Source organism: Sebastes fasciatus, chromosome 3 (assembly GCF_043250625.1).
Source record: "Sebastes fasciatus isolate fSebFas1 chromosome 3, fSebFas1.pri, whole genome shotgun sequence".
Lineage (NCBI taxonomy): Eukaryota > Metazoa > Chordata > Actinopteri > Perciformes > Sebastidae > Sebastes > Sebastes fasciatus.
In genome coordinates this window covers 11,573,207-11,598,522 of record NC_133797.1, presented here as the reverse complement: position 1 = coordinate 11,598,522, position 25,316 = coordinate 11,573,207, and the positions used below count along the sequence as shown (strand labels likewise).

Here is a 25,316-nt window from a genome sequence, read left to right as displayed (position 1 = left end):
CAAAGTCTCCCGTTCATTATCTATGGAGCAGCTCCAGATTTTATACTTGATGACATCACAAGTTTGAAACTTACTTCTCTGGTTTCTGGCTTTGAGAGAGAGAGTAGCTCATGTTCACAAATATTGATTGAACTTTCCTAGGTTATGAAAATAACATATTTGAATTCTTAATTGAGGTGGTGTTCCCCTTTAATAAGCCATTTTCATGACTGCACCATTACATCAAATGAAAAATTCTGGCACATAATTTCACACTTACTTTCCTATAATATCAATATCACATTATTATCTAATTTTTAGATTTGAAAACTTCCTGGTTCTGACTAGAATTTAAAATAAAGTTCTGTGAGTCTGAACGATGTAATATGCCTTTGTAACAAAAGTCCACCACTGGTGCAGTTTTGGGAGACCACTTAAAACCTCACATTCAGTGGCTATTTTGATTATGCCCTTGGAAATATATAAATATAATATAAAAATAAACTGTGGTGATATTGTTAAAAGGCCGATATCTAAATATGGTATAAAAGATGGCCATCACACTCTTCTACCTCTGATGTAATCCCTGCAGGTATCACAAGCCCGATCTCATTCCCGGGGCGTCAAATACTGATGCTTTGTCAGGCCCGTCTGCGTTTGATACCCATCTCAGCATCAGCATGTGACGAGTTTGGATTTGAACGATTTGCTATTAGGGCTATCAAAGTTAACGCATTAACGCAACTTGTTATTTTTAGTTTGTAGTGGGCTAAACAACGTCTCAAACTTGCGCAAAATTTTGTCGAGGAAAAACTGGCATGTCCATTTTCAAAGGTGTCTCTTGACCTCTGACCTCAAGATATGTGAATGTAAATGGGTTCTATGGGTACCCACGAGTCTCCCCTTTACAGACATGCCCACTTTATGATAATCACATGCAGTTTGGGGAGAGTCGTAGTCAAGTCAGCACACTGACACACTGACAGCTGTTGTTGTCTGTTGGGCTGCAGTTTGCCATGTTATGATTTTTTATGCTAAATGCAGTACATGTGAGGGTTTCTGGACAATGTTTGTATAAAGCAACATATTTGCTCTCTTCCATGTTGATAAGAGTATTAAAAACTTGACAATTCTCCCTTTAAGGTACATTTTGAAAAGATAAATGTGATTAATTTGTGATTAATCACAATTAACTATGGACAATCATGCGATTAGTTGTGATTAAATATTTTCAATATATCAATTGACAGCCCTAGTTGCTATCACTGTTGCAATTTGAATTTGGTTTCTGTGTAATTATTCTCATATAACACAAGTCGTCCACACAAGTTATCTTGAATGAGAAAAGTTTAGTTCGTTCATGTTAAATGCATGTAATTGCTTTAAAATTGACCTTTTCATTTGGAAAAGCTACTAAAACTGAGCAACAGCATGTATCAAACTATCCTCTTGCTTTTCACAGGGACACTTGTCACTAGCTGTGATTCGTGTCATGATGAAGCCGCCTGCCTGGAGTCACGAGAAAGAGGCGACTCGTTCACCACCCAGACGTTCTCTTGTGTCTGTAAAGATGGCTTTGTAGGCAATGGTCTCACCTGTTATGATAAAAAACTCTGCCGTGACTCCTCTTGCTGTAGCCGAGGTTATCACTGGTCACCAGACAGGGGCTGTGTGGACACTGACGAGTGCTCCCTCCCAGACTCACCCTGCGCCGCACCTCAGGTTTGCCTAAACACCCCAGGCTCTTTCGACTGCTTGGAGCCCCCCTCCAGGACCAGAGCGGGCCCTGCTTCCCAATCTGTCCAGTTCAACTGTGGACACACAGTTTGTCCTTTAGGCATGGACTGCATCAGTAATAATGGGACTCTGCGCTGTGCTGACCCCTGCGAGCACTACACCGTAGTGGATGACGACTGGCGTTCAGTGAATAACACATCGAATCAGATCATACACTGTGACCAAAATATTGAATGGCAAGGCTGGTATCGCCTGCTTCTGGGGGCAACCAGTGCTCATATTCCAGAGAGGTGTGTAGGTGAAGATAAGTGTGGAACTCATGCTACTATGTGGATAACACAACCTCATCCCACACACTCAGATGAAATTGTAATTCGGACTGTGTGTAATGCCTGGTCCGGCAGATGCTGCTATTTTAGCTCACACACCATCCATGTTAAGCTCTGCTATGGAAACTACTATGTCTACAAACTTGTGAAGCCATCCGCATGCAGCCTTGCATACTGTGCAGGTATTGTAACATCTTTACACTGTAACAACAAAGTACATTTTCTCATCTACTCCATTCATTTAAAGGGACTATTTGTAACTTTCAGAAATGCTTGTTAACAGCGACACCTGTGGCCGTTAAGTCAACGAAAGTCAGCGTCGGGCTCGGTCTCGCGCTTGCTCGCTCTAAATAGACATGAACGAGCATCGCTCAAAACAGTGAGGCAACACACGACAGCTAAAACCACAATATCACTCTATATTTCACCTGCTTGGCAGTAATGTTAGCTGACCAGACGAAGGTCTCTCCATGAATCAATGCTGATTCTAGTGTTGGCTTTTCCTGCTCAGCCTCCGGTGCCTCCCTCTCCGGAGGGAGACACAGGAGGCGGAGCAGGAAAAGCGGGTCGGTGACGGAGCTCCGCAACGAGACACGTTATCGCCTCCCCGACCGGATGCCGGTGTCTTCCGACTGCGCCTGCAGGGAGACACCGGCACCCGGTCGGAGGCGATAACGTGTCTCGCTAAGGAGCTCCGTCACTACACAAGACACGGGAAACCTCTCTTGGTCTGGAAGAGCTGCAGCAGTTATTTCTGCACCAATGTACATTCACTAGATATTCTCAGAGCTAAACTAACTCTTCTGCAGTGTGGAGTGAGCGCGCGTTCACATCTAGAGGTTGAGCGAGACAGCGAGGATGCGCGCGGTCTGTCTGAGTGAAGGCAAGCAGGTAGAAGAGGAGAGGCTCCGGCCACACGCAAGCGAGCGTGTGTCCCGAACCGGTATATTTATACGCTTAAAAAGTTACAAACAGTCCCTTTTTTTCAACTAGTGAAGGCACTGAAATTAAATGTACAATTCATGAACTTTTTTTTAATTGCAAACAGAGTTGAACAGAACAGACCCTGCAGTCGTACCAACCACACCTGATTACCAGACCAGACCAGAATACTTCACCAGCCCTCAGGTGCCAACTAACATCAGTACCACAACATCAGAAGACAACAGCACAGCAGTTGAGGGGCAGGTCCGCCTGGCCAATGGAGGAAACAGCTCCTGCTCTGGCAGAGTGGAGATCTTCCACCTTGGACAGTGGGGGACGGTGTGTGACGACGCCTGGGACCTGGTTGATGCTCAGGTGGTGTGCAGACAACTGGGCTGTGGCAGGGTCCTGTCAGCACCACAAGCTGCACGCTTTGGACAGGGCAGAGGGCCCATCTGGTTGGATGATGTCATGTGCAGAGGCAGTGAATCTAAGCTCAGCGACTGCAGCCACAGAGGGTTTGGATCTCACAACTGTGGTCACAATGAGGATGCTGGTGTCGTCTGTGAAGGTAAATATGAAATATGTGATATACACTACTCTTTATTATCTGCTTCGGTCCTTTTAAACAGAAAGCTGTTGTATGTAGTTTTTCAAAGATATCATCGTCTTGATGAAATCTTTCATTTGTGTCTCATATCAACAATATTGTGTTGCATGTTTTTTTCTGTTAGCTGGTTCACCTGTGAGGCTGGTCAACTCTGGCAACCGCTGCTCTGGCAGAGTGGAGGTCTACCATGAAGGACAGTGGGGGACGGTGTGTGACGATATCTGGAACTTGAACACTGCAGACGTGGTGTGTAGACAGCTGGGCTGTGGTACGGCTCGTTCAGCACTAACAAATGCAGCTTTTGGACAGGGCAGTGGACCCATCTGGTTGGACAATGTCATTTGTTTTGGAAATGAGTCATCGATAACAGACTGCAGACATCAAGGGTTTGGGGTCCATGACTGTCGTCACAATGAGGATGCTAGCGTCATCTGTGAAGGTAAATGTTTCCAAAAAGTACACTCCAATTGTCATCACTCACATTTAAAGGTAGGGTCCGTGATGTCGACCACCTAGCAAGAGTACGCTAGATTTTAAAAACTATCCACCCAAAAGAAAAAACTGAGCCCAGTGTTGCCAACTCTGTTCCATTGAAAGTAGCTTGCAGCGCTAGCTCCAAAAGTTCCTATATCTAGCGACAAAGTCGGCAACTCAGCAACACTGACAGTCCGTCGCTTCAGGCCCCCCTCCCAAACCACTCCCCCAAAATTGTCATTATGAACGTAAACAATGAACATGACTATTGTTAGTAATTACAGCTGTCAGGCTAACAGCTTGTGGAAGACTCCAGTGACGCCATAGACTGTACGTAGTCACAGTGACATCATCCAATGGTTTGTGGACTGCCGTTTTGAAGCCTCGAGTTCAGCATTTTGGCCGTCGCCATCTTGGCATTGTGCAACCAGAAGTAACACGAGAGGCAACGTCATTTTTAGGCAACTTAAATGTTACAATTAACTTTCATGAACTGAAAACACACTGTGAAAGAGTTAAAGTTGTAAGACCAAAACACGAACAACTCCAAGACTGGACAACGCCGTAGTAGCGACCTGTCAATCACAAGGTAGCCACGCCCTGCTTTATGGTCTATTATGCTTAAAATGGGACCATAATTTACTAAATGAACATCATACTGTGTTGAAGAAGACTTGAAACTCGCGATTGAGACCATAAACTCATGTTTACAATGTTTACTGAGGTAATAAATCAAGTGAGAAGTAGTCTCATTTTCTCATAGACTTCTATACAATCAGACTTCTTTTTGCAACCAGAGGAGTCGCCCCCTGCTGACTATTAGGAAGAATGCAAGTTGAAGGCACCTCAGCATTGGCTTCACTTTTCAGAACCGGAGGTTGCCCACTGGGTGACATGCAATTAGTGCACGGGCAGGCAGGTAGATAGACAGACAGGCAACTGAAATCTACCAACCCTGCCTTTTAACTAGAAAAATTTCCTCATCAATAAGTTTCAATATTTACCACACACACAATAGATAATGTTTTTAGCACAATAAGTCAAAAGTACAGTAAAAGTTTGCGTTGAGAACATAAATGGAGTTTAGTGCCCAATGATAACATAATCAGTTATATCTATATAGTAAAGAAAATGGGGCTTTTCCTCATGAATGCTGATGGCTGCAGTTTTCTTTTGAGTTCACAGAGATTTTTCTTTCAGTTCAACCAGATTTCAACAGTACAGTCTTACCAACCACACCTGATCCAACACCTGAGTACTTCACCAGCCCTCAGGTGCCAACTAACATCAGTACCACAACATCAGCAGACAACAGCACAGCAGTTGAGGGGCAGGTCCGCCTGGCCAATGGAGGAAACAGCTCCTGCTCCGGCAGAGTGGAGATCTTCCACCGTGGACAGTGGGGGACGGTGTGTGACGACGCCTGGGACCTGGTTGATGCTCAGGTGGTGTGCAGACAACTGGGCTGTGGCAGGGTCCTGTCAGCACCACAAGCTGCACGCTTTGGACAGGGCAGAGGGCCCATCTGGTTGGATGATGTCATGTGCAGAGGCAGTGAATCTAAGCTCAGCGACTGCAGCCACAGAGGGTTTGGATCTCACAACTGTGGTCACAATGAGGATGCTGGTGTCGTCTGTGAAGGTAAATATGAAATATGTGATTTACACTACTCTTTATTATCTGCTTCGGTCCTTTTAAACAGAAAGCTGTTGTATGTAGTTTTTCAAAGATATCATCGTCTTCATGAAATCTTTCATTTGTGTCTCATATCAACAATATTGTGTTGCATGTTTTTTTCTGTTAGCTGGTTCACCTGTGAGGCTGGTCAACTCTGGCAACCGCTGCTCTGGCAGAGTGGAGGTCTACCATGAAGGACAGTGGGGGACGGTGTGTGACGATATCTGGAACTTGAACACTGCAGACGTGGTGTGTAGACAGCTGGGCTGTGGTACGGCTCGTTCAGCACTAACAAATGCAGCTTTTGGACAGGGCAGTGGACCCATCTGGTTGGACAATGTCATTTGTTTTGGAAATGAGTCATCGATAACAGACTGCAGACATCAAGGGTTTGGGGTCCATGACTGTCGTCACAATGAGGATGCTAGCGTCATCTGTGAAGGTAAATGTTTCCAAAAAGTACACTCCAATTGTCATCACTCACATTTAAAGGTAGGGTCCGTGATGTCGACCACCTAGCAAGAGTACGCTAGATTTTAAAAACTATCCACCCAAAAGAAAAAACTGAGCCCAGTGTTGCCAACTGTGTTCCATTGGAAGTAGCTTGCAGCGCTAGCTCCAAAAGTTCCTATATCTAGCGACAAAGTCGCCAACTCAGTAACACTGACAGTCCATCGCTTCAGGCCCCCCTCCCAAACCACTCCCCCAAAATTATCATTATGAACGTAAACAACGAACATGACTATTGTTAGTAATTACAGCTGTCAAGCTAGCAGCTTGTGGAAGACTCCAGTGACGCCATAGACTGTACGTAGTCACAGTGACATCATCCAATGGTTTGTGGACTGCCGTTTTGAAGCCTCGAGTTCAGCATTTTGGCTGTCGCCATCTTGGCTTTTGCAACCAGAAATGACACGAGAGGCAACGACATTTTTAGGCAACTTAAATGTTACAATTAACTTTCTTGAACTGAAAACACACTGTGAAAGGGTTAAAGTTGTAAGACCAAAACACAAACAACTTCCAGACCGGACATCGCCGTGGTAGCGACCTGTCAATCACAAGGTAGCCACGCCCTAAAGCATACCCTGCTTTATGGTCTATTATGCTTTAAATGGGACCATATTATACTAAATGAACATCATGCTGTGTTGAAGAATACTTGAAACTAGCAATTGAGACCATAAACTCATGTTTACAATGTTTACTGAGGTAATAAATCAAGTGAGAAGTAGGCTCATTTTCTCATAGACTTCTATACAATCAGACTTCTTTTTGCAACCAGAGGAGTCGCCCCCTGCTGACTATTAGGAAGAATGCAAGTTGAAGGCACCTCAGCATTGGCTTCACTTTTCAGAACCGGAGGTTGCCCACTGGGTGACGTGCAATGAGTGCACGGGCAGGCAGGTAGATAGACAGACAGGCAACTGAAATGATTGGACGGGTTCATTACAGCTCTGCGACAGCCACAGATACCAGACTTTTTTCTTTTTTTGTCAGAGCATTTGATTTATTGATGGCTGTCGGGATGTAAAGAGAATGTACAATGTATTTGAACAAATCTGCCAACCCTACCTTTTAACTAGAAGAATTTCCTCATCAATAAGTTTCAATATTTACCACACACACAATAGATATTGTTTTTAGCACAATAAGTCAAATATACAGTAAAAGTTTGCGTTGAGAACATAAATGGAGTTTAGTGCCCAACGATTACATAATCAGTTATATCTATATAGTAAAGAAAATGGGGCTTTTCCTCATGAATGCTGATGGCTGCAGTTTTCTTTTGAGTTCACAGAGATTTTTCTTTCAGTTCAACCAGATTTCAACAGTACAGTCTTACCAACCACACCTGATCCAACACCTGAGTTCTTCACCAGCCCTCAGGTGCCAACTAACATCAGTACCACAACATCAGCAGACAACAGCACAGCAGTTGAGGGGCAGGTCCGCCTGGCCAATGGAGGAAACAGCTCCTGCTCTGGCAGAGTGGAGATCTTCCACCTTGGACAGTGGGGGACGGTGTGTGACGACGCCTGGGACCTGGTTGATGCTCAGGTGGTGTGCAGACAACTGGGCTGTGGCAGGGTCCTGTCAGCACCACAAGCTGCACGCTTTGGACAGGGCAGAGGGCCCATCTGGTTGGATGATGTCATGTGCAGAGGCAGCGAATCAAAGCTCAGCGACTGCAGCCACAGAGGGTTTGGATCTCACAACTGTGGTCACAATGAAGATGCTGGTGTCGTCTGTGAAGGTAAATATGAAATATGTGATTTACACTACTCTTTATTATCTGCTTTTGTCCTTTTAAACAGAAAGCTGTTTTATCATGAAATCTTTCATTTGTGTCTCATATCAACAATATTGTGTTGCATGTTTTTTTCTGTTAGCTGGTTCACCTGTGAGGCTGGTCAACTCTGGCAACCGCTGCTCTGGCAGAGTGGAGGTCTACCATGAAGGACAGTGGGGGACAGTGTGTGACGATGGCTGGGACATGAAGGACGCCGACGTGTTGTGTAGACAGCTGGGCTGTGGCACGGCTCGTTCAGCACCAACAAATGCAGCTTTTGGACAGGGCAGTGGACCCATCTGGTTGGACGATGTCAGTTGTTTTGGATCTGAACCATCGATAACAGATTGCAGACATCCAGGGTTTGGGGTCCATAACTGTCGTCACAATGAGGATGCTGGTGTTGTTTGTGAATGTAGGTTTCCTTTTGTATTATGACATGTTTTGACATACTGTAATACAGTTAAAATGACATACACTGAGGTGAAGGTTTATGGAGGTTCTCATCTTCGTCTCAACTGGTAGATAGTATTTAGCTTCTTATCTCCTTAATTTCACACTTTTATGTGGTGACCTTTTATCTTTTCCTTCAGTTCAGCGCCCTCCACCCCTGCCTTCTCAGCTTATTTGTGGCCGTGATAAACTCCACGTGGGGCTGGATCTGGCTGGCTTTACATCCTCTGGTTTGAACCCCTTCTCTGGCAACATGGCAGCACGCAACTGCACCTGGGTCAGAGTGCGTGATGACGTAGTGTGGTATGAAGTTGAGGCCACGGCAGGTGCCTGTGGAAACACATTGAGGGTAAAGACTTCCTGTTGTTTGGTTCTGCAAACCTGATCAGATCCTCAACCTGAAGGAGAATTTCTCGTCTTCTCAAGCTGACTTGACCGTTCAACTGACTAATAATTTAATCATTCTCTGTCTTTCAGACCAACAGCACACATGCCATCTACTCCAATAGCTTATTTATCTACCCAGTAGACAACGCAACCTTCGTCCTTCCTGTTAGTATTCCCTTCTCCTGCGCGTATCCCCTGGACACCGACACCAGCATGAATGTGGCTATCGGACCATTCCTGGCGTGAGTAGCCTTTTATTGAGTGTGACCAGTTGTAAAATAGTGAAACTGTGTATAATTATTATGAGTTTTTATTTAATTATTTAGTTATTTATTAAGTTATGCATTTATTTTAAATTTATTTGTAAGTGTTTGTATTTATTTAAATAAATGCAAAAATAAATAAAAGGGAAAATTAAACAAGAGTAAATAAATAAGGGAATTAATACAAAGATAAATAAATAAAGAAGCAAATTAAAACAGATATCAATTTATGTCACATTCTATCAGTTAATTAATGGCCACATTTATTTTTAATATTATTTTTGCTACATTTAATGGCATATTTATTTATTTATCGGGTAATTTATCTATTTATTGATTTATTTTTGATTTTGGCAAGTTCTGTTCTCCATAATGTATTGCTTTCTGTCACAGTGTCTTTACACTTTATATATACTACCACTGGGAGTCATCAAAGCCATAACAAACATCACACACAGACAAACGACTTAAAAGACAAATCACACATTTTATGAAGCAAAAAACTTGGAAAAAACACTTGCCATTACAAAAAAAACATATTTTTCTTGGCAGGCTGGCAGGTGGCATTTCAGGCTCGGGTACCAAAGCCAGAGCTTCCATGTCTCTGTTCCGCAACTCCAACTACACAGAATTTTATCAAGCAGGCCGGGTCACCCTGCCAGTGGGCTCGCCGTTGTACGTGGGCGTCTCTGTAGAGGAGAGAGATCCAAGCTTTGCAGTTGTTCTGGAGGACTGCTACGCCACTCACTCATCAAACCCTGATGATTCCACGCAATACCCTCTCATCCAGAACAAGTGGGTATCCCTCCTGAGCCTCAGCAGATGGTTTGTGTAGTATAACGGAAAAGGGAAAAAGTTTAAGGTGTAGTGATGTGTAATGGTCTTGATCCTCTCTTCCAGGTGTCCTGCTGACCGCCGACAGGTGTCAGTGGTTGAGAGCGGCTCATCCCTCCGGGCTCGTTTCTCTGCGCTGTTCTTCCTGCTCCAGAATGAATACAGAGACGTTTACCTTCACTGCAGCCTCAGCCTGTGTGACTGGAGGAGCTCCTCTTGTGTTCCAGTAGGTCACACATTTCACTCCATCATCTTATCAATTTATGATCAATGCCAATCAACACTACATTTTGATGGTGTTTTTTCCACCCTCTCCCACCATCTAGCCTTGCACAAGAAGGACCTACCGCTCTGTTTCCAACTCTGATCCTCTGACTACCCTCACCATTGGACCAATCATTTGTGAGTATGAGTTACAATTTGGTCTCAGGGCTGATGTCCCAACATGATGAATTATATGGAATTAATAACAATGTTTTTTCTCTCTCTTTCATATTTATCTACAGGGGACAAGTCACCTGAGTGAGCTGGTAACATGCAGTAATAATACAAACATTTTTTATTAATGAGACATAAGATTATGGCTCTGGTGTTAAATTACATAATAATTCTTACCACGCTTTGTATCATTCCTCAATTCTATTAAATTTGTAATGTTTGTGTTATTAAATACCAATCAAAAAGAAACTATCGGGTTATAATGAAAGTGAAGTGAAGTTTTAAAAGATTTTTTTGCATTTGTTTAATATGATTTTTTTCTGTAACTTGGCATATAGGAATCATTTTTCAAAACAAAAGCATGGATCATTCTTTAGATCCAATGACAATTTTCCATATTATAGTATGCAACTAATATGTGTATATGTGGTATAAAATCAAAGAAAAACAAAACTCTGTACCTTGGTAGAATATGCAAATAAAATGTAAAAATCTCAACCATGACACATGGCTTTGGTGTTTGGTCCATTACTGAAATGTCTCAACAACTATTTGATGAATTGCCGTTACATTTGGCACAGCTATCCATGGTGGCCAGAGGATGAAATACAGTATAATAACTCTGGTGAGCCCCTGACTTTTCCTCTGGCGCCACCATGAGGTTGACATTAGTGCATGAGAGTGAAATGTCTCAACAACTTTTGGCATCAGGTCTCACATTAAAGGTACAGTGTGTGGGATTGGGTGGCATCTAGTGGTGTGGTTGCAGATTGCAACCAACTGAGTACCTCTCCACTTACTCCTCCCTTTCCGAGACTGTGGTAACGTGAGCCACCGAGTGCAAAACCATGGTAACGCCGTTTGCCTCGCTCAGAGGCCTTCCTTACCATAATAACACTTCTTTAGGAGCAACAGAAGTCAGACGGCGGCTGGTGGTACCACAGTTTCACAAGCGTGTTGGAGAAATACGGTGGTCTTCAGGTAACGTAAAAACGCGAAAGGCTCTCTGTCAGCCAGTGTTTGGTTTGTCCGTTCTGGGCTACTGTAGAAACATGGCGGAGCAACATGGTGGACTCAGTGAAGAGGACCCGCTCCCTAAGGGCTCATTCTAAGCTAAGAAAAACACAATTATTCTTAGTTACAGGTGATCATACACTGATGAAAACATAGTTATGAATATCGTATTCCATTTCTGCTAATACCATTAACAACCGCCTCAATAGACTAGAGAGGTGCACATTTTGGCATTAACTCTTGCTCTTCCTCTGTGAAATACTGGAATTCACTAACTCCAGTAGAATAAGATGAGGATGTAGGCAATGTGGGTACAACAAAAAGGCCAAAGGGCTGCTGGAGTGTGAACATCATATAATCATGGTATCTTAATGGTGCAAGAGTAACAGATTGTTTCTGTGTCAACAACGTGTTCCTGTTATGTGCAGGTGTCTGATCACGGTGTGCTGGTGATGGAGTTGGGCAGTGGACTCAGCTTTCCTGCCACAGAGTATCTCAGCCACATCATACACACTCAGGCTCTGCAGGGTAACAGTTTGTTTCAGTCTCTTTGTTTAGAGGACCCTTGCACTCTCTTGACACTCTCTTTAAGTTTTTCCTCCTGTCTTTCTCCCCTTAACGTGTGTCCCCCAGCGTCTCCTCCGCGGTCAGTGGTCCTGGATTGCCATCATGTCAGCATCATAGATTACACCGTGATCAGCGAGCTCAGGGACCTGCTGAGGCAGTTCAAACTACGAGAGGTGAAGCTGGTCTTTTCCAGATTGCAGGTACTACCTTCAACCCTCACTGATTCACAGATTATTGTCTCTTAAGGCAGGGCAAGGCAGCTTTATTTGTAGAGCACATTTCAGCAACAGGGCAATTCAAAGTGCTTTACATAAACATTCAAGAACATTGCGACAAAGTGCAAAAGAACATTAAGACATAATTAAAACAGTTATAAAAACATAAAAACATTAAAGATTACAAAATAAAAACAAGCTAAAACTAAAAGCTAGAATAGAAGCTAAAATAGAATATAACATACAGAGTAAAAGCTCTAGTGCAGTATAAGATCATTATCTGGTTTAATTAAAGGCAGCAGCAAACAGGAACGTTTTAAGCTTTGTTTTAAAAGAAGTGAGAGTTGGAGCGGTCCTGCAGGTTTCTGGGAGCTTGTTCCAGATATTTGGTGCATAAAAACTGAACGCTGCTTCTGCATGTTTAGTTCTGAGTCTGGGGACACTAAGCAGACCTGATCCAGATGACCTGAGAGGTCTGGATGGTTCATAACATAGCAGAAGATCAGAAATATATTTTGGCCCTAAACCATTTAGTGCTTTGTAAACCAGCAGCACTATTTTGAAATCAATTCTCTGAGAGACAGGGAGCCAGTGTAGAGACCTCAGAACTGGACTGATGTGATCCACTTTCTTGGTCTTAGTGAGAAATCTAGCAGCAGCGTTCTGAATCAGCTGCAGCTGTCTGATCGATTTTTTAGGAAGACCAGTAAAGACGCCGTTACAGTAGTCAAGTCGGCTGAAGATAAATGGATGGACTAGTTTTTCCAAATCCTGCTGAGACATCAGTCCTCTAATTCTTGCTATATTCTTCAGGTGATAGAAGGCTGTCTTTGTAATTATCTTAGTATGGCTGTTAAAGCTCAGGTCAGAGTCCATGACTACACCAAGATTTCTGGCTTGGTCCGAGCTTTTTAACATTACAGATTGTAGGTGAGCACTAACCTTTAATCTTTCCTTTTTGGCTCCAAAAACTACGACCTCAGTTTTGTCTTTGTTCAGCTGAGGAAAATTCTGACTCATCCAATTATTGACTTGTTCAATGCACTCACTCAGTGCTTGTACTGGACTGTAGTCCAAATTTGTGTGTCGTCTGCATAGTTATGGTAATTTATTTTGTTGTTATCAAAAATCTGACCCAGTGGGAGCATGTAGATGTTAAACAAAAGAGGCCCCAAGATGGAGCCTTGGGGAACTCCGCATGTGATTTTGTTCAGCTCAGATTTGCAATTACCTATAGACACAAAGAAGTCCCTGTCTTTTAGGTAGGACTTAAACCAGCTGAGTGCTATGCCAGAAATACCCACCCAATTTTCCAGTCTGTCTAGTACCGTGTCGAATGCAGCACTGAGATCCAGTAAAACTAAAACTGAAATTCTACCACTGTCTGTGTTCAATCGGATGTCATTGAAGACCTTAACAAGAGCAGTCTCAGTGCTGTGGTGAGGTCAAAAACCTGACTGGAAGACATCGAAAGAGTTGTTTAGTGCCAGAAAGCTATTTAATTGTTAAAAAACATTTTTTTCAATTATTTTAGACAAGAATGGAAGATTTGATATCGGTCTGTAATTATTTACTATTGATGAGTCCAGATTGTTCTTTTTGAGGAGTGGCTTGATGACGGCAGTTTTCAGGGCCTGTGGGAAGACTCCTGAAACAAGCATTGCATTAACAATCTGTAAAAGCTCTGAGACCATACAATCTGATACTTTTTTTGAAAGGCGCGTTGGCAGAATGTCAAGGCAGCCTGAGGAGGATTTTAGATGTTGTATGATGTCCTCCAGGTATGTCTGATTTATTGGATAAAATGGTGTCATGTTATTTGCACCAGGTTTAAGTGGACGCAGGGGCAACAAACATCCTGTACCTGCTATGGAGGAAGTGACTGCTTGTCTGATTTTGTGAATTTTTTCTGTGAAAAAGGATGCAAATTCATTGCAGGCCCCGGAGGATAAAAGTTCAGAGGCTACTGACACAGGAGGGTTTGTTAGCCTGTCGACAGTAGCAAACAGGGCACGTGCATTATTGTTGTTTTTGGTGATGATGTCAGAGAAGAAGGTCCACCTTGCATTTCTCAGTTCTGAATTATAAATGCAAAGTCTCTCTTTATAGATGTCATAATGAACTTGTAGATTTGTTTTCCGCCACTGGCGTTCAGCTTTTCGACACCCTCTTCTTTCATTTCTTACTAACATGGCATTTCTCCATGGAGATTTTTTCTTACCAGAGACAGTCCTCACCGGGGTGGGTGCAATGGTATCAATAACCTTTGTAATTTTAGAATTGAAATGATCTACAAGCTCATTGACAGAGGTCCAGGGGAGGGTGGGTGTGGAAGAGAAAGCCTGAACAAATTGATCACTGGTATTTTCAGTGATATACCTTTTTGTGATTACCTCTGTCTGATCATTTCTGTGCATAGGAAGAGTACTCTCAAAGAATACACAGGAATGATCAGACAGAGCAACATCCATCACTACAACCTTGGAAATGTTCAGGCCCTTTGATATGATTAAGTCCAAAGTGTGTCCCCTATTGTGTGTGGACTCCGTCACATGCTGAGTCATTCCATAGTTATCAAGAACCTGACACAGTTCTTTGGCCCCTCTGTCCTGTTGGTTGTCAACATGGATGTTAAAACCACCAACAATGACTACACAGTCAAAGTCAACACAAATTACAGACAGCAGTTCAGTAAAATCATCAAAAAAGTTTGCACAGTATTTAGGTGGCCTGTAGATATTCAGAAACAAAGCTCGAGAACAGGAGTTCAGCTGAAGAGCGACATATTCAAAAGAAGCAAAATGTCCATAAGATATCTGTTTGCATTGGAGAGAATCATTAAACAGTATGGCAACTCCACCTCCTTTCTTATGCATTCTAGTTTCACTCATAAAACTAAAGTTGGGAGGAGTTGACTCGATAAGAACAGCTGCACTGTTATTTTGGTCTAACCAAGTTTCAGTTAAAAACATAAAATCAAGCTTGTGCTCAATAATAAAATCATTGATTAAACAAGTTTTTCCTGCCAAAGACCTGACGTTTAACAGGGCTAGCTTTAATGTGCCAGAAGCATTATTATTATTTTTTGGGACATGGTTTGGCTGGCAAGGAATCAATGCTAAATTTGATAAATTTGCACAATCAGTAAAAATCTTCCTGTTTCTTCGCTGATTCAGCATTGTTTTTCTACTACTTATTAAAACTGAGATTGAAGAAGCTCCTATCACACAGGGCCCCAGCTTGTCCCGGAAACAGTCACGTGTATCATTAGCCTTGAAGCTTGGACCCAGCACATATCAATCTGTACGTGCAACATTTTGTAAAGGAACATTCTTATCAGGCTGAGGAGACATAGGCTGATTCCATCGCGGAGGGGAAGGAGGTGGTGGGTGTCGTGTTTGTGGAGATGGTGCCAAAGTTGTTCGAGGTGGACGCCGAGGGGGGATTATGGGAGAGAAAATGGGTGTAGGGCGTGGAGTTAGTTTAGTTCCAGCATTGACCAGCTCCTTCATGTGGTCAGTGAACTCCAAGAGGGGGGGAGGAGGGAGAAAGGGTGGTAAGCGAGGAGGAGGACGCCTCCTCTTGTCTCTGCTGTATCCCAGGGCTGGCCTGGGGTGGGGGGTGAAATGATTCTCCTTGAGGGTCCCTGGCACATTGTGTTGTGTCTTCCTCCAGTGGTGATTCCTCTTGTCTTGCGTCCTTGGCGGAGGGAACAGATGAATGACGCAGGAAGTAGAATAGGTTGGAGTTGACCAATTTTACTCCTGACTAGTATAGGGAGATTCCATCTGCCTTGACGAGATGTCTGCGGTCCCAAAAAAAGTTAAAATTGTCAGTAAAATGCACTGAGTGGGATTTGCATGCTGTTGAAAGCCATGTGTTCAGTCCCGGCAACCTGCTGAATCTCTCGACTCCTCTTCTGATCGGCGGAAGGGGACCACTGATAAACACCTGAGCATTCACAGAGCTGACCGTGTTTTACAGACCAGTAAAATCCCGTTTCAGCAATTCAGACTGTGGTTTCACAACATCATTCGACCCAATGTGCAGTACCACATTTTTCACATTTGGGTGTGCAGTCACAATATCCAGGATTCTTTCTGCCAGATCAGAGACCATATCTTTGGGAAAACAGAGTACTTTGTTGTCTTTACTCCACATGCTTTTCACATCTTTAACAGCAGCATCACCCACAATCAGAGTTTGAGTTTGAGTTTGAGGCCCAGTTGTTAGCTTTCCCTGTAGCCTTTTACCTTCAGAGTTGCTTTTGGTTCTTACCCTGCTGTGTGAAGAGTTGACATTATCCAGGGCATCAGATCGAGATCCAGGGTCCTGCAACAGTGGAGCAAATCTGTTCTCCAGTTGCAAACTTGTTTGTTGGGGAGGTTTGTTACTCATCCTTCCTTTCACAGTTGTCCACGGTTGGACCTTACTTTGTGCAGGGGTTGATGAGGCACTATGCTCGGATGCTACTGCAAGCCAGCCGGTCGCATCACATACGTATCTGAGGGTGCTGGGTTCTGCCTGTAAGTTTTCCTCCCATTTCCCAGGGACATGATTTACGCTTTCGCTTTGCACCAAGAGAGTACCAGGGAGGACTACTAGTCGATGTATTGCCCTGTACACAGCCCTCTTGATTCTTGGTGGTCTTGTTGGTGCTAATTAGCTTTCTATTAGCCTGTTCCTGTTCACTGTTTTGAGTCAGTGGTAGAGTGGTTTCATTCCCACATAGTCCATTCACCTCCACATTCACTTCGAGCCGGAGAATTTTTGTTTCCAGCACTGCAATCTTCTGTAGAAGTTTGTAGTAGTCATCCGTGGAGAAGGGAGGCATCTTGCGGCTGATTAGCTTTAGCCGAGCACCTCGCTCCCGTTCACTATAGTACAGGCTTGTGCTGCTGATAGGCCACGCTCACAAAGTAAAACAGTTTTTAAAATAGTGGTAGCTTTCAGTTTCTTTCATAAATTAAACTCCCAGTGATTTGTAAGTATCAAGTATTGTAAGCAAAGCGGAGAGCAACTCAGCGAAGCATCTGCACAGGAGGAAGAGCAGGAAGCAGGTTTTCTTTCAAGAGGAATGTTGATTAAGGATTTCAAAATAAAATGCCTTTTTGTTTGGGGCCAGAATCCAGTTCTTATAACAACACAACCAAACAAAATACACGTTTGTCCCTCTGTATTCATCTCCCACCCTCGGTCTCTGTGTTCCTCCCGCCTTTAGCCCTCTGTCCTGGAGCTTCTCCTAGCAGCTGATCTGCAGGGCTTCAGGTATTCAGACAGCGTGGAGGCGGCGCTGCAGATGGAGTCGGAGAGCCTCCTCAATGAATGACACAAAAAACGATCAGTCTGTGATTATTGGGCCGTTATGAAGTTGAAAAGTGAAGTGAACTATCTCCAACAACTGATACAGTGGCTGTTACAGTAGGTGTACGGCTAAACTTGACTTTGGAAATCACTGTGGGATCTCTGAGATTACAGCACTACATTACCATCGCACAACATACTGTGTTTTATAGCATTTTCTAGGCTTTTGAGGAGCATAATGCTTTTGTATGAATGAAGAGGTAATGAGAGAAATAATATTACTGAAATATATATATTTGTAACAGCGCTAACAGTGAAAACAAAGGCAACAGTGCTGAAAGACCTAACAGTGTTAACCTGGGGGGGAATCGGAGGGTGGGTGCAACGCTTTTGGATGGCATTATCAGCTGTAACCATCATATGAGAGGGAGAGCGACTTCATTCTCTGTTCTCAAAGTTCTCATTCTCAAAGTTGACCAGGAGTCAGTGGACAGACAGGATCATATGGTAAGAACTAAGCAAAGCTAGGAAAGGAGTGTTATGGTAAGATGTTTTTTTTTTCTTTTCACACCTTTCACTATGTTGTTGAAATGGTTTAAAACAAAAATGCTATCACTATGGCAGGTCATATAAAAACCATATCTATTTATGACAAAGATCAAAACACCAAGTCCAACTCTGTCACCATGTGTTGAGTTCTTTCTTTTGGTTTTGATTATTTGACTTCTTATCAGTGAAAGTGTTCGAGCTAATGTACTCAAATACATTGTGACTAAAAGTTGTATTTGAGTAAGGTTTTCTTTTTGAAAGATGAAGTGTTTGAATTGCTTTGTAGCTACTCTTTCATTAATATGTAGAGAACACTATTGCACACAAGTACTTACCGACATAAAGTGTCATAATATAACTCTCTTATCTTGTACAAAGCACTGGGTCAACTATTACCTAATAAAACACTTAAGAGGAAGGGACTTTAGAAAATTAATGGCCACAATTATTACAGCGATAAAAAGTGACACACCAATATAATACAAACACAATAAATCAAATGAGAATGTGAGAAAGGTCATCCACTCTAGTGTGCGGTGGTTTTCCATGTTTGTTCCCTGCCGTGCAAGAGAGCTGCTCCTAATTTCAAAGATTGAAAAAAACAAACCTTTTCAAAGTCAGACAGCTAAATGCATAATGCAGAACCATGAGACGGGGTCCAACCTGCACGTTATACAATAATAGCTACTTAGATGAGATGTGCGGTGCCAGAGTTTTGGGTTGATATTCACCTGATGTTTCCATCAACAGAATCATCAAATGGTTGATATCTTTTGAAATCTATAAGGAAGAATTGCGGACATACATGTATGTCCACAAACCTTTTATTTGACAAATAATCTTAAACCTGCAGTAGGCAGAATGTTTTTGGCATCATTGGGCAAAAATTCCATAATAACCTTTCAGCATATTGTAATTCAAGTGTTCTGAGACAAAACTAGACTTCTGCACCTCCTCATGGCTCTGTTTTCAGGCTTTAAAATATCTAGCCCATGATGGGAGACTTTGGCCAATCACAGGTCATTTCAGAGAGAGAGCGTTCCTATTGGCTGTTTATTCAACGGAGGCAGCTGTCAAACACTTGAGAACTCGGTCAAACTAGGCAGCGCTGATCAAATATGAATCAATATTCTGTTACTGTAATGCCTGTTTCTCGCCTCAAATGTTTTCAGAAACATCTTATAGTGCACTGTTTACCTGTAAAATGATGGCAAGGCTCCAGCTCGGCTCTGATTGGTTGTTTTCCTCCGGTCTGTGAAATCTTGCAGATGCCATTAGGAGCACCAGAGGACACAGAGGCACATGATTTTTTCAGATTACCTGTCTCATGCACTACTGTCAGAATATAGTGACGTTTTATAAAAATAACTTTTTCAAATCATATTTGCTCCAATCTGACCTACTGCTGCTTTAATTCATAGTCCACTTACAATTTCCAGGAATCAGTCTAACTGAGCAAGACTGTGAATGAAAACTGTGAGATGCAGTTAAAAGCTCTTAAAAAAAAGGAAGTAAGCGGCCCTTGAGTTAAGTTTTTTTTTTTTTTACATGGTCAGGAATAAACTCAATACTTCCCGGTATTTCAGTCACTGCTGTTGAAAAAGGTGGTTATAGATGGGAAAGGTGGTACATAAACATTGGAATGTGCAAACCTAGACCAAGAGGTCCCCATTATGTTTCAACACTGACCTGAGATTGATTATGGTACCATAAAACTTTTTTCTAATTTTGATTAATAAGTAACTCTTTTGATGTCGTATGAATCGATGCTGTCAATGACCCATTTTTATGTTTCACCAATGACTGCTTCGTATGGTCCTTGAACAGACAAACAGACGCTATAAATTCTCACACTCTCACTTGCTCTCCTCTTTCACCAACTCCTGGATTCCCACACAGTCTCTCTTAGGTAAGTAAAGACGGGCAGGGTAGTGGACTCTATGCGTGGTAGCGCCATTTGAAAATATGGTTTTAAGACTTCTCTTTTGTCTTCTTCAGCCAGTTGGTGTCGTGGATGTGGTCCATAATGGGGGTGCCTGGGGGTTTGTTGTTGCTCCCAATTTTGCTGATTTTTACAGGAAGAACTTCAGGTAAACCTTCTGATATCTTTTCATTATGACACATATTTACTGTGTAATTGTACTTTCTCTTTAGAAAAAGAAAACCAACAACCTTAATTTACATATATTTTTTTGTGGATATTTTTCTCCTGTTTGTGTCACATATGAGTGGGCTTCAATTAAAAGACTCAAAGATTGTAAACAGAGTCAATTGTACCCTAAAATTTATCCTTGAGTACATTTAAGACAAATGTTTTATTTGGCACTATTAATGTTGTATATTCCTATCCCATTTTCAAAATGTATACATGTTATTCCTATGGTTTAAGACAGTTTATGAGTAAACATGAACAACATCCAAAAACTAGAGAGCTAAAACTCAAACTTGATATGTCATTGGTATAAAGTCTGGAGCTGCTTCGTAGACGATGAATGGGGAGAGATATAGATGACACTGAGAGCACCCAGGAGAATGATCTGAGTATATGGGAACATTTTCTGTTTCACAACTGACAACACAACAATAGAATAAAGATCATTTAGGTATAAAAAATAATAAATTTAAAATTTAAAAAAAATTAAACTTTATGTGGGTCCACACAATCCACAGTCTCCCGTCCATTGTCTATGGAGCAGCTCCAGACTTTATCCCCTATGACATCACAAGTTTTAGACTAACTTCTCTGGTTTCTGGCTTTGAGAGAGAGTAGCTCATGTTCACAAATATTGATTGAACTTTCCTAGGTCATGAAAATAATAATTTAATATGCCATTTTTTATGACTGCACCATTACTTAAAATGAAAAATTCTGGCACTTAATTTCACACTTACTTTCCTATAATATCAATATCACATTATTATGTAATTTTTAGATTTGAAAACTTCCTGGTTCTGACTAGAATTTAAAATAAAGTTCTGTGAGTCTGAACGATGCTCAATATGCCTTTGTAACAAAAGTCCACCACTGGTGCAGTTTTGGGAGACCACTTAAAACCTCCCATTCAGTGGCTATTTTGATTATGCCCTTCAAAATATATAAATATAATATAAAAATAAACTGTGGTGATATTGTTAAAAGGCCGATATCTAAATTTGGTATAAAAGATGGCCATCACACTCTTGTACCTCTGATGTAATTCCTGCAGGTATCACAAGCCCGATCTCATTCCCGGGGCGTCAAATACTGATGCTTTGTCAGGGCTGTCTGTGTTTGATACCGCCGCACAAGGCACCCTTTTGCGGCCGTATGAGACGCCACCGGGCTTTCCATTAACTACAATATAAACCCATCTGCGTCAATATAAACTTTCAGGGAAAGTGCTGTGGTGATGTATTATAAAGAGCGAAAGAGACACACATGGGGAGTTGGTAGGTCCAACAAACAAGGCTTTCATCCAGGAGACGTTCATGTCCTGTGTGTTGCGTTTCACTTTACAATCAGCATCATGTGTGTTTGTGTTTTGTGTAAGACCTTTGTAATTTTAAGGCCAATCCTATTTTTTCCTAACCTAACTAAGTGGTTTTGTTGCCTAATCCTAAACAAGTGTTTTTGTTTAATTTACAACGTTAAGCACGTGTTTAGTGCAACGGAAAAAGTGACGCCGAGGGGTCTGACAAAGCAACAGCATGTGACGAGTTGGGATGAGAACGTGTTGCTATTAGGGCTGTCAAAGTTAACACATTAATGCAAATTAATTTTAGCGCCACTAATTTCTTGAACGCATTAACGCAACTTGTTATTTTTAGGTTATAGTGGACTAAATAACGCTCCAAACTTGAGCTAAATTTTGGCAAGGAAAAACTGGCATGTCCATTTTCAAAGGGGTCCCTTGACCTCTGACCTCAAGATATGTGAATGTAAATGGGTCCTATGGGTACCCACGAGTCTCTCCTTTACAGACATGCCGACTTTATGGTAATCACATGCAGTTTGGGGCAAGTCATAGTCAAGTCAGCACACTGACACACTGACAGCTGTTGTTGCCTGTTGGGTTTGAGTCGGCCATGTTATGATTTGAGCATATTTTTTATGCATGCAGTACCTGTGAGGGTTTCTGGTCAATATTTGTCATTGTTTTGTGTTGTTAATTGATTTCCAATAATAAATATACACATAAGTTTGTATAAAGCAGCATATTCGCTCACTCCCATGTTGATAAGAGTATTAAATACTTGACAAATTTCCCTTTAAGGTACATTTTGAAAAGATAAAAAATATGTGATTAATTTGTGATTAATCACAATTAACTATGGACAATCATGCGATTAGTTGTGATTAAATATTTTCAATATATCAATTGACAGCCCTAGTTGCTATCACTCTGTTGCAATTTGAATTTGGTTTCTGTGTAATTATTCTCATATAACACAAGTCGTCCACACAAGTTATCTTGAATGAGAAAAGTTTAGTTCGTTCATGTTAAATGCATGTAATCGCTTTATTTTTACCTTTTCACTTGGAAAAGCTACTAAAACTGAGCAACAGCATGTATCAAACTATCCTCTTGCTTTTCACAGGGACACTTGTCTCCAGCTGTGATTCGTGTCATGATGGAGCCGCCTGCCTGGAGTCACGAGAAAGAGGCGACTCGTTCACCAGCCAGGCGTTCTCTTGTGTCTGTAAAGATGGCTTTGTAGGCAATGGTCTCACCTGTTACGATAAAAAACTCTGCCGTGACTCCTCTTGCTGTAGCCGAGGTTATCACTGGTCACCAGACAGGGGCTGTGTGGACACTGACGAGTGCTCCCTCCCAGACTCACCCTGCGCCCCACCTCAGGTTTGCCTAAACACCCCAGGCTCTTTCGACTGCTTGGAGCCCTCCACCAGGACCAGAGCGGGCCCTGCTTCCCAATCTGTTCAGTTCAACTGTGGACACACAGTTTGTCCTTCAGGCATGGACTGCATCAGTAATGATGGGACTCTGCGCTGTGCTGACCCCTGCGAGCACTACACCGTAGTGGATGACGACTGGCGTTCAGTGAATAACACATCGAATCAGATCATACACTGTGACCAAAATATTGAATGGCAAGGCTGGTATCGCCTGCTTCTGGGGGCAACCAGTGCTCATATTCCAGAGAGGTGTGTAGGTGAAAATAAGTGTGGAACTCATGCTACTATGTGGATAACACAACCTCATCCCACACAGTCAGATGAAATTGTAATTCGGACTGTGTGTAATGCCTGGTCCGGCAGCTGCTGCTCTTTTAGCTCACACACCATCCATGTCAAGCTCTGCTATGGAAACTACTATGTCTACAAACTTGTGAAGCCATCCACATGCAGCCTTGCATACTGTGCAGGTATTGTAACATCTTTACACTGTAACAACAAAGTACATTTTCTCATCTACTCCATTCATTTAAGTGTTTTCAACTAGTCAAGGCACTATTGTCCACTTAGTTTTTTTTATTGCAAACAGAGGAGAACAGAATAAGCCCTGCAGTCTTCCTTTTGTATTATGAAATGTTTTGACATACTGTAATACAGTTAAAATGACATACTGAGGTGAAGGTTTATGGAGGTTCTCATCTTGGTCTCATCTGGTAGATAGTATTTACCTTCTTATCTCCTTAATTTCACACTTTTATATAGTGACCCTTTATCTTTTCCTTCAGTTCAGCACCCTCCACCCCTGCCTCCCCAGCTTATTTGTGGCCGTGATAAACTCCACGTGGGGCTGGATCTGGCTAGCTTTACATTCTCTGGTTTGAACCCCTTCTCTGGCAACATGGCAGCACGCAACTGCACCTTGGTCAGAGAGCGTGATGACGTAGTGTGGTATGAAGTGGAGGCCACCGCAGGTGCCTGTGGAAACACATTGAGGGTAAAGACTTCCTGTTGTTTGGTTCTGTAAACCTGATCAGGTCCTCCACCTGAAGGAGAATTTCTCGTCCTCTCAAGCTGACTTGACCGTTCAACTGACTAATAATTTAATCATCCTATGTCTTTCAGACCAACAGCACACATGCCATCTACTCCAATAGCTTATTTATCTACCCAATAGACAACGCAACCTTCGTCCTTCCTGTTAGTATTCCCTTCTCCTGCGCGTATCCCCTGGACACCGACACCAGCATGAATGTGGCTATCAGACCATTCCTGGCGTGAGTAGCCTTTTATTGAGTGTGACCAGTTGTAAAATAGTGAAGCTGTATATAACTGTTATGAGTATTTATTTAGTTATTTAGTTATTTATTTAGTTATGCATTTATTTTATATTTATTTTAAGGGTATGATTTTATTTAAATAAATGCAAAAAACAAATAAATAAAAAATAAATAAATTTAAAATTGAATAAAAATATAAATACATGAATAAATAAAAGGGAAAATTTAACAGAAGAGTAAATAAATAAGGAAATTAATACAAAGATAAATAACTGTTTTAAATTAAAATTAAAACAGAAATACCAATTTATTACCAATTTGTATTCTGTCACAGTGTCTTTATACTTTATATATACTACCACTGGGAGTCATCAAGGCCACAACAAACATCACACACAGACAAACGACTTAAAAGACAAATCACACATTTTATGAAGCAAAAAACAAAAACACTGGAAAAAAGACTTGCCATTACAGAAAAAACATATTTTTCTTGGCAGGCTGGCAGGTGGCATTTCAGGCTCGGGTACCAAAGCCAGAGCCTCCATGTCTCTGTTCCGCAACTCCAACTACACAGAATCTTATCCAGCAGGCCGGGTCACCCTGCCAGTGGGCTCGCCGTTGTACGTGGACGTCTCTGTAGAGGAGAGAGATCCAAGCTTTGCAGTTGTTCTGGAGGACTGCTACGCCACTCACTCATTAAACCCTGATGATTCCACGCAATACCCTCTCATCCAGAACAAGTGGGTATCCCTCTTGAGCCTCAGCAGATGGTTTGTGTAGTATAATGGAAAAGGGAAAAAGTTTAAGGTGTAGTGATGTGTAATGGTCTTGATCCTCTCTTCCAGGTGTCCTGCTGACCGCCGACAGGTGTCAGTGGTTGAGAGCGGCTCATCCCTCCGTGCTCGTTTCTCTGCGCTGTTCTTCCTGCTCCAGGATGAATACAGAGACGTTTACCTTCACTGCAGCCTCAGCCTGTGTGACTGGAGGAGCTCCTCTTGTGTTCCAGTAGGTCACACATTTCACTTCATCATCTTATCAATCCATAATCAATGCCAATAAACATTAGATTTTGATGGTGTTTTTTCCACCCTCTCC

General features: G+C 42.2%; 3 protein-coding genes across 4 annotated transcripts in view; all 3 read left to right on the top strand.

Moving 5' to 3' along the window:
• LOC141764024 (scavenger receptor cysteine-rich domain-containing protein DMBT1-like) overlaps positions 1-25,316 on the top strand; it is a 32,816-nt gene that overhangs the window by 6,878 nt on the left and 622 nt on the right. The window contains exons 4-16 of one of the 2 annotated variants that reach the window (XM_074628919.1): positions 1,442-2,227; positions 3,094-3,540; positions 3,704-4,018; positions 5,254-5,694; positions 5,858-6,172; positions 7,547-7,987; positions 8,124-8,438; positions 8,617-8,825; positions 8,954-9,105; positions 9,679-9,921; positions 10,027-10,186; positions 10,287-10,362; positions 10,467-10,902. In XM_074628919.1, coding sequence (XP_074485020.1) covers positions 1,442-2,227; positions 3,094-3,540; positions 3,704-4,018; positions 5,254-5,694; positions 5,858-6,172; positions 7,547-7,987; positions 8,124-8,438; positions 8,617-8,825; positions 8,954-9,105; positions 9,679-9,921; positions 10,027-10,186; positions 10,287-10,362; positions 10,467-10,486 — 3,920 coding nt within the window. In that variant the 3' untranslated portion in view covers positions 10,487-10,902. Of the gene's footprint in view, positions 1-1,441; positions 2,228-3,093; positions 3,541-3,703; positions 4,019-5,253; positions 5,695-5,857; positions 6,173-7,546; positions 7,988-8,123; positions 8,439-8,616; positions 8,826-8,953; positions 9,106-9,678; positions 9,922-10,026; positions 10,187-10,286; positions 10,363-10,466; positions 10,903-23,726; positions 23,936-24,063; positions 24,216-24,718; positions 24,962-25,066; positions 25,227-25,316 lie in introns of those variants that run through there. The other variant, XM_074628920.1, reaches the window with a different exon arrangement.
• LOC141764023 (sodium-independent sulfate anion transporter-like) lies at positions 11,730-17,539 on the top strand. The gene is made up of 3 exons (XM_074628918.1): positions 11,730-11,940; positions 12,046-12,179; positions 17,416-17,539. Exons 1-3 carry the CDS (start codon positions 11,865-11,867, stop codon positions 17,521-17,523), a joined length of 318 nt encoding a protein of 105 aa, XP_074485019.1. The 5' UTR covers positions 11,730-11,864; the 3' UTR covers positions 17,524-17,539.
• Positions 19,922-23,533, top strand: LOC141764038 (uromodulin). Its single transcript, XM_074628938.1, has 3 exons — positions 19,922-19,956; positions 20,046-20,137; positions 22,626-23,533. Exons 2-3 carry the CDS (start codon positions 20,062-20,064, stop codon positions 23,486-23,488), a joined length of 939 nt encoding a protein of 312 aa, XP_074485039.1. The 5' UTR covers positions 19,922-19,956; positions 20,046-20,061; the 3' UTR covers positions 23,489-23,533.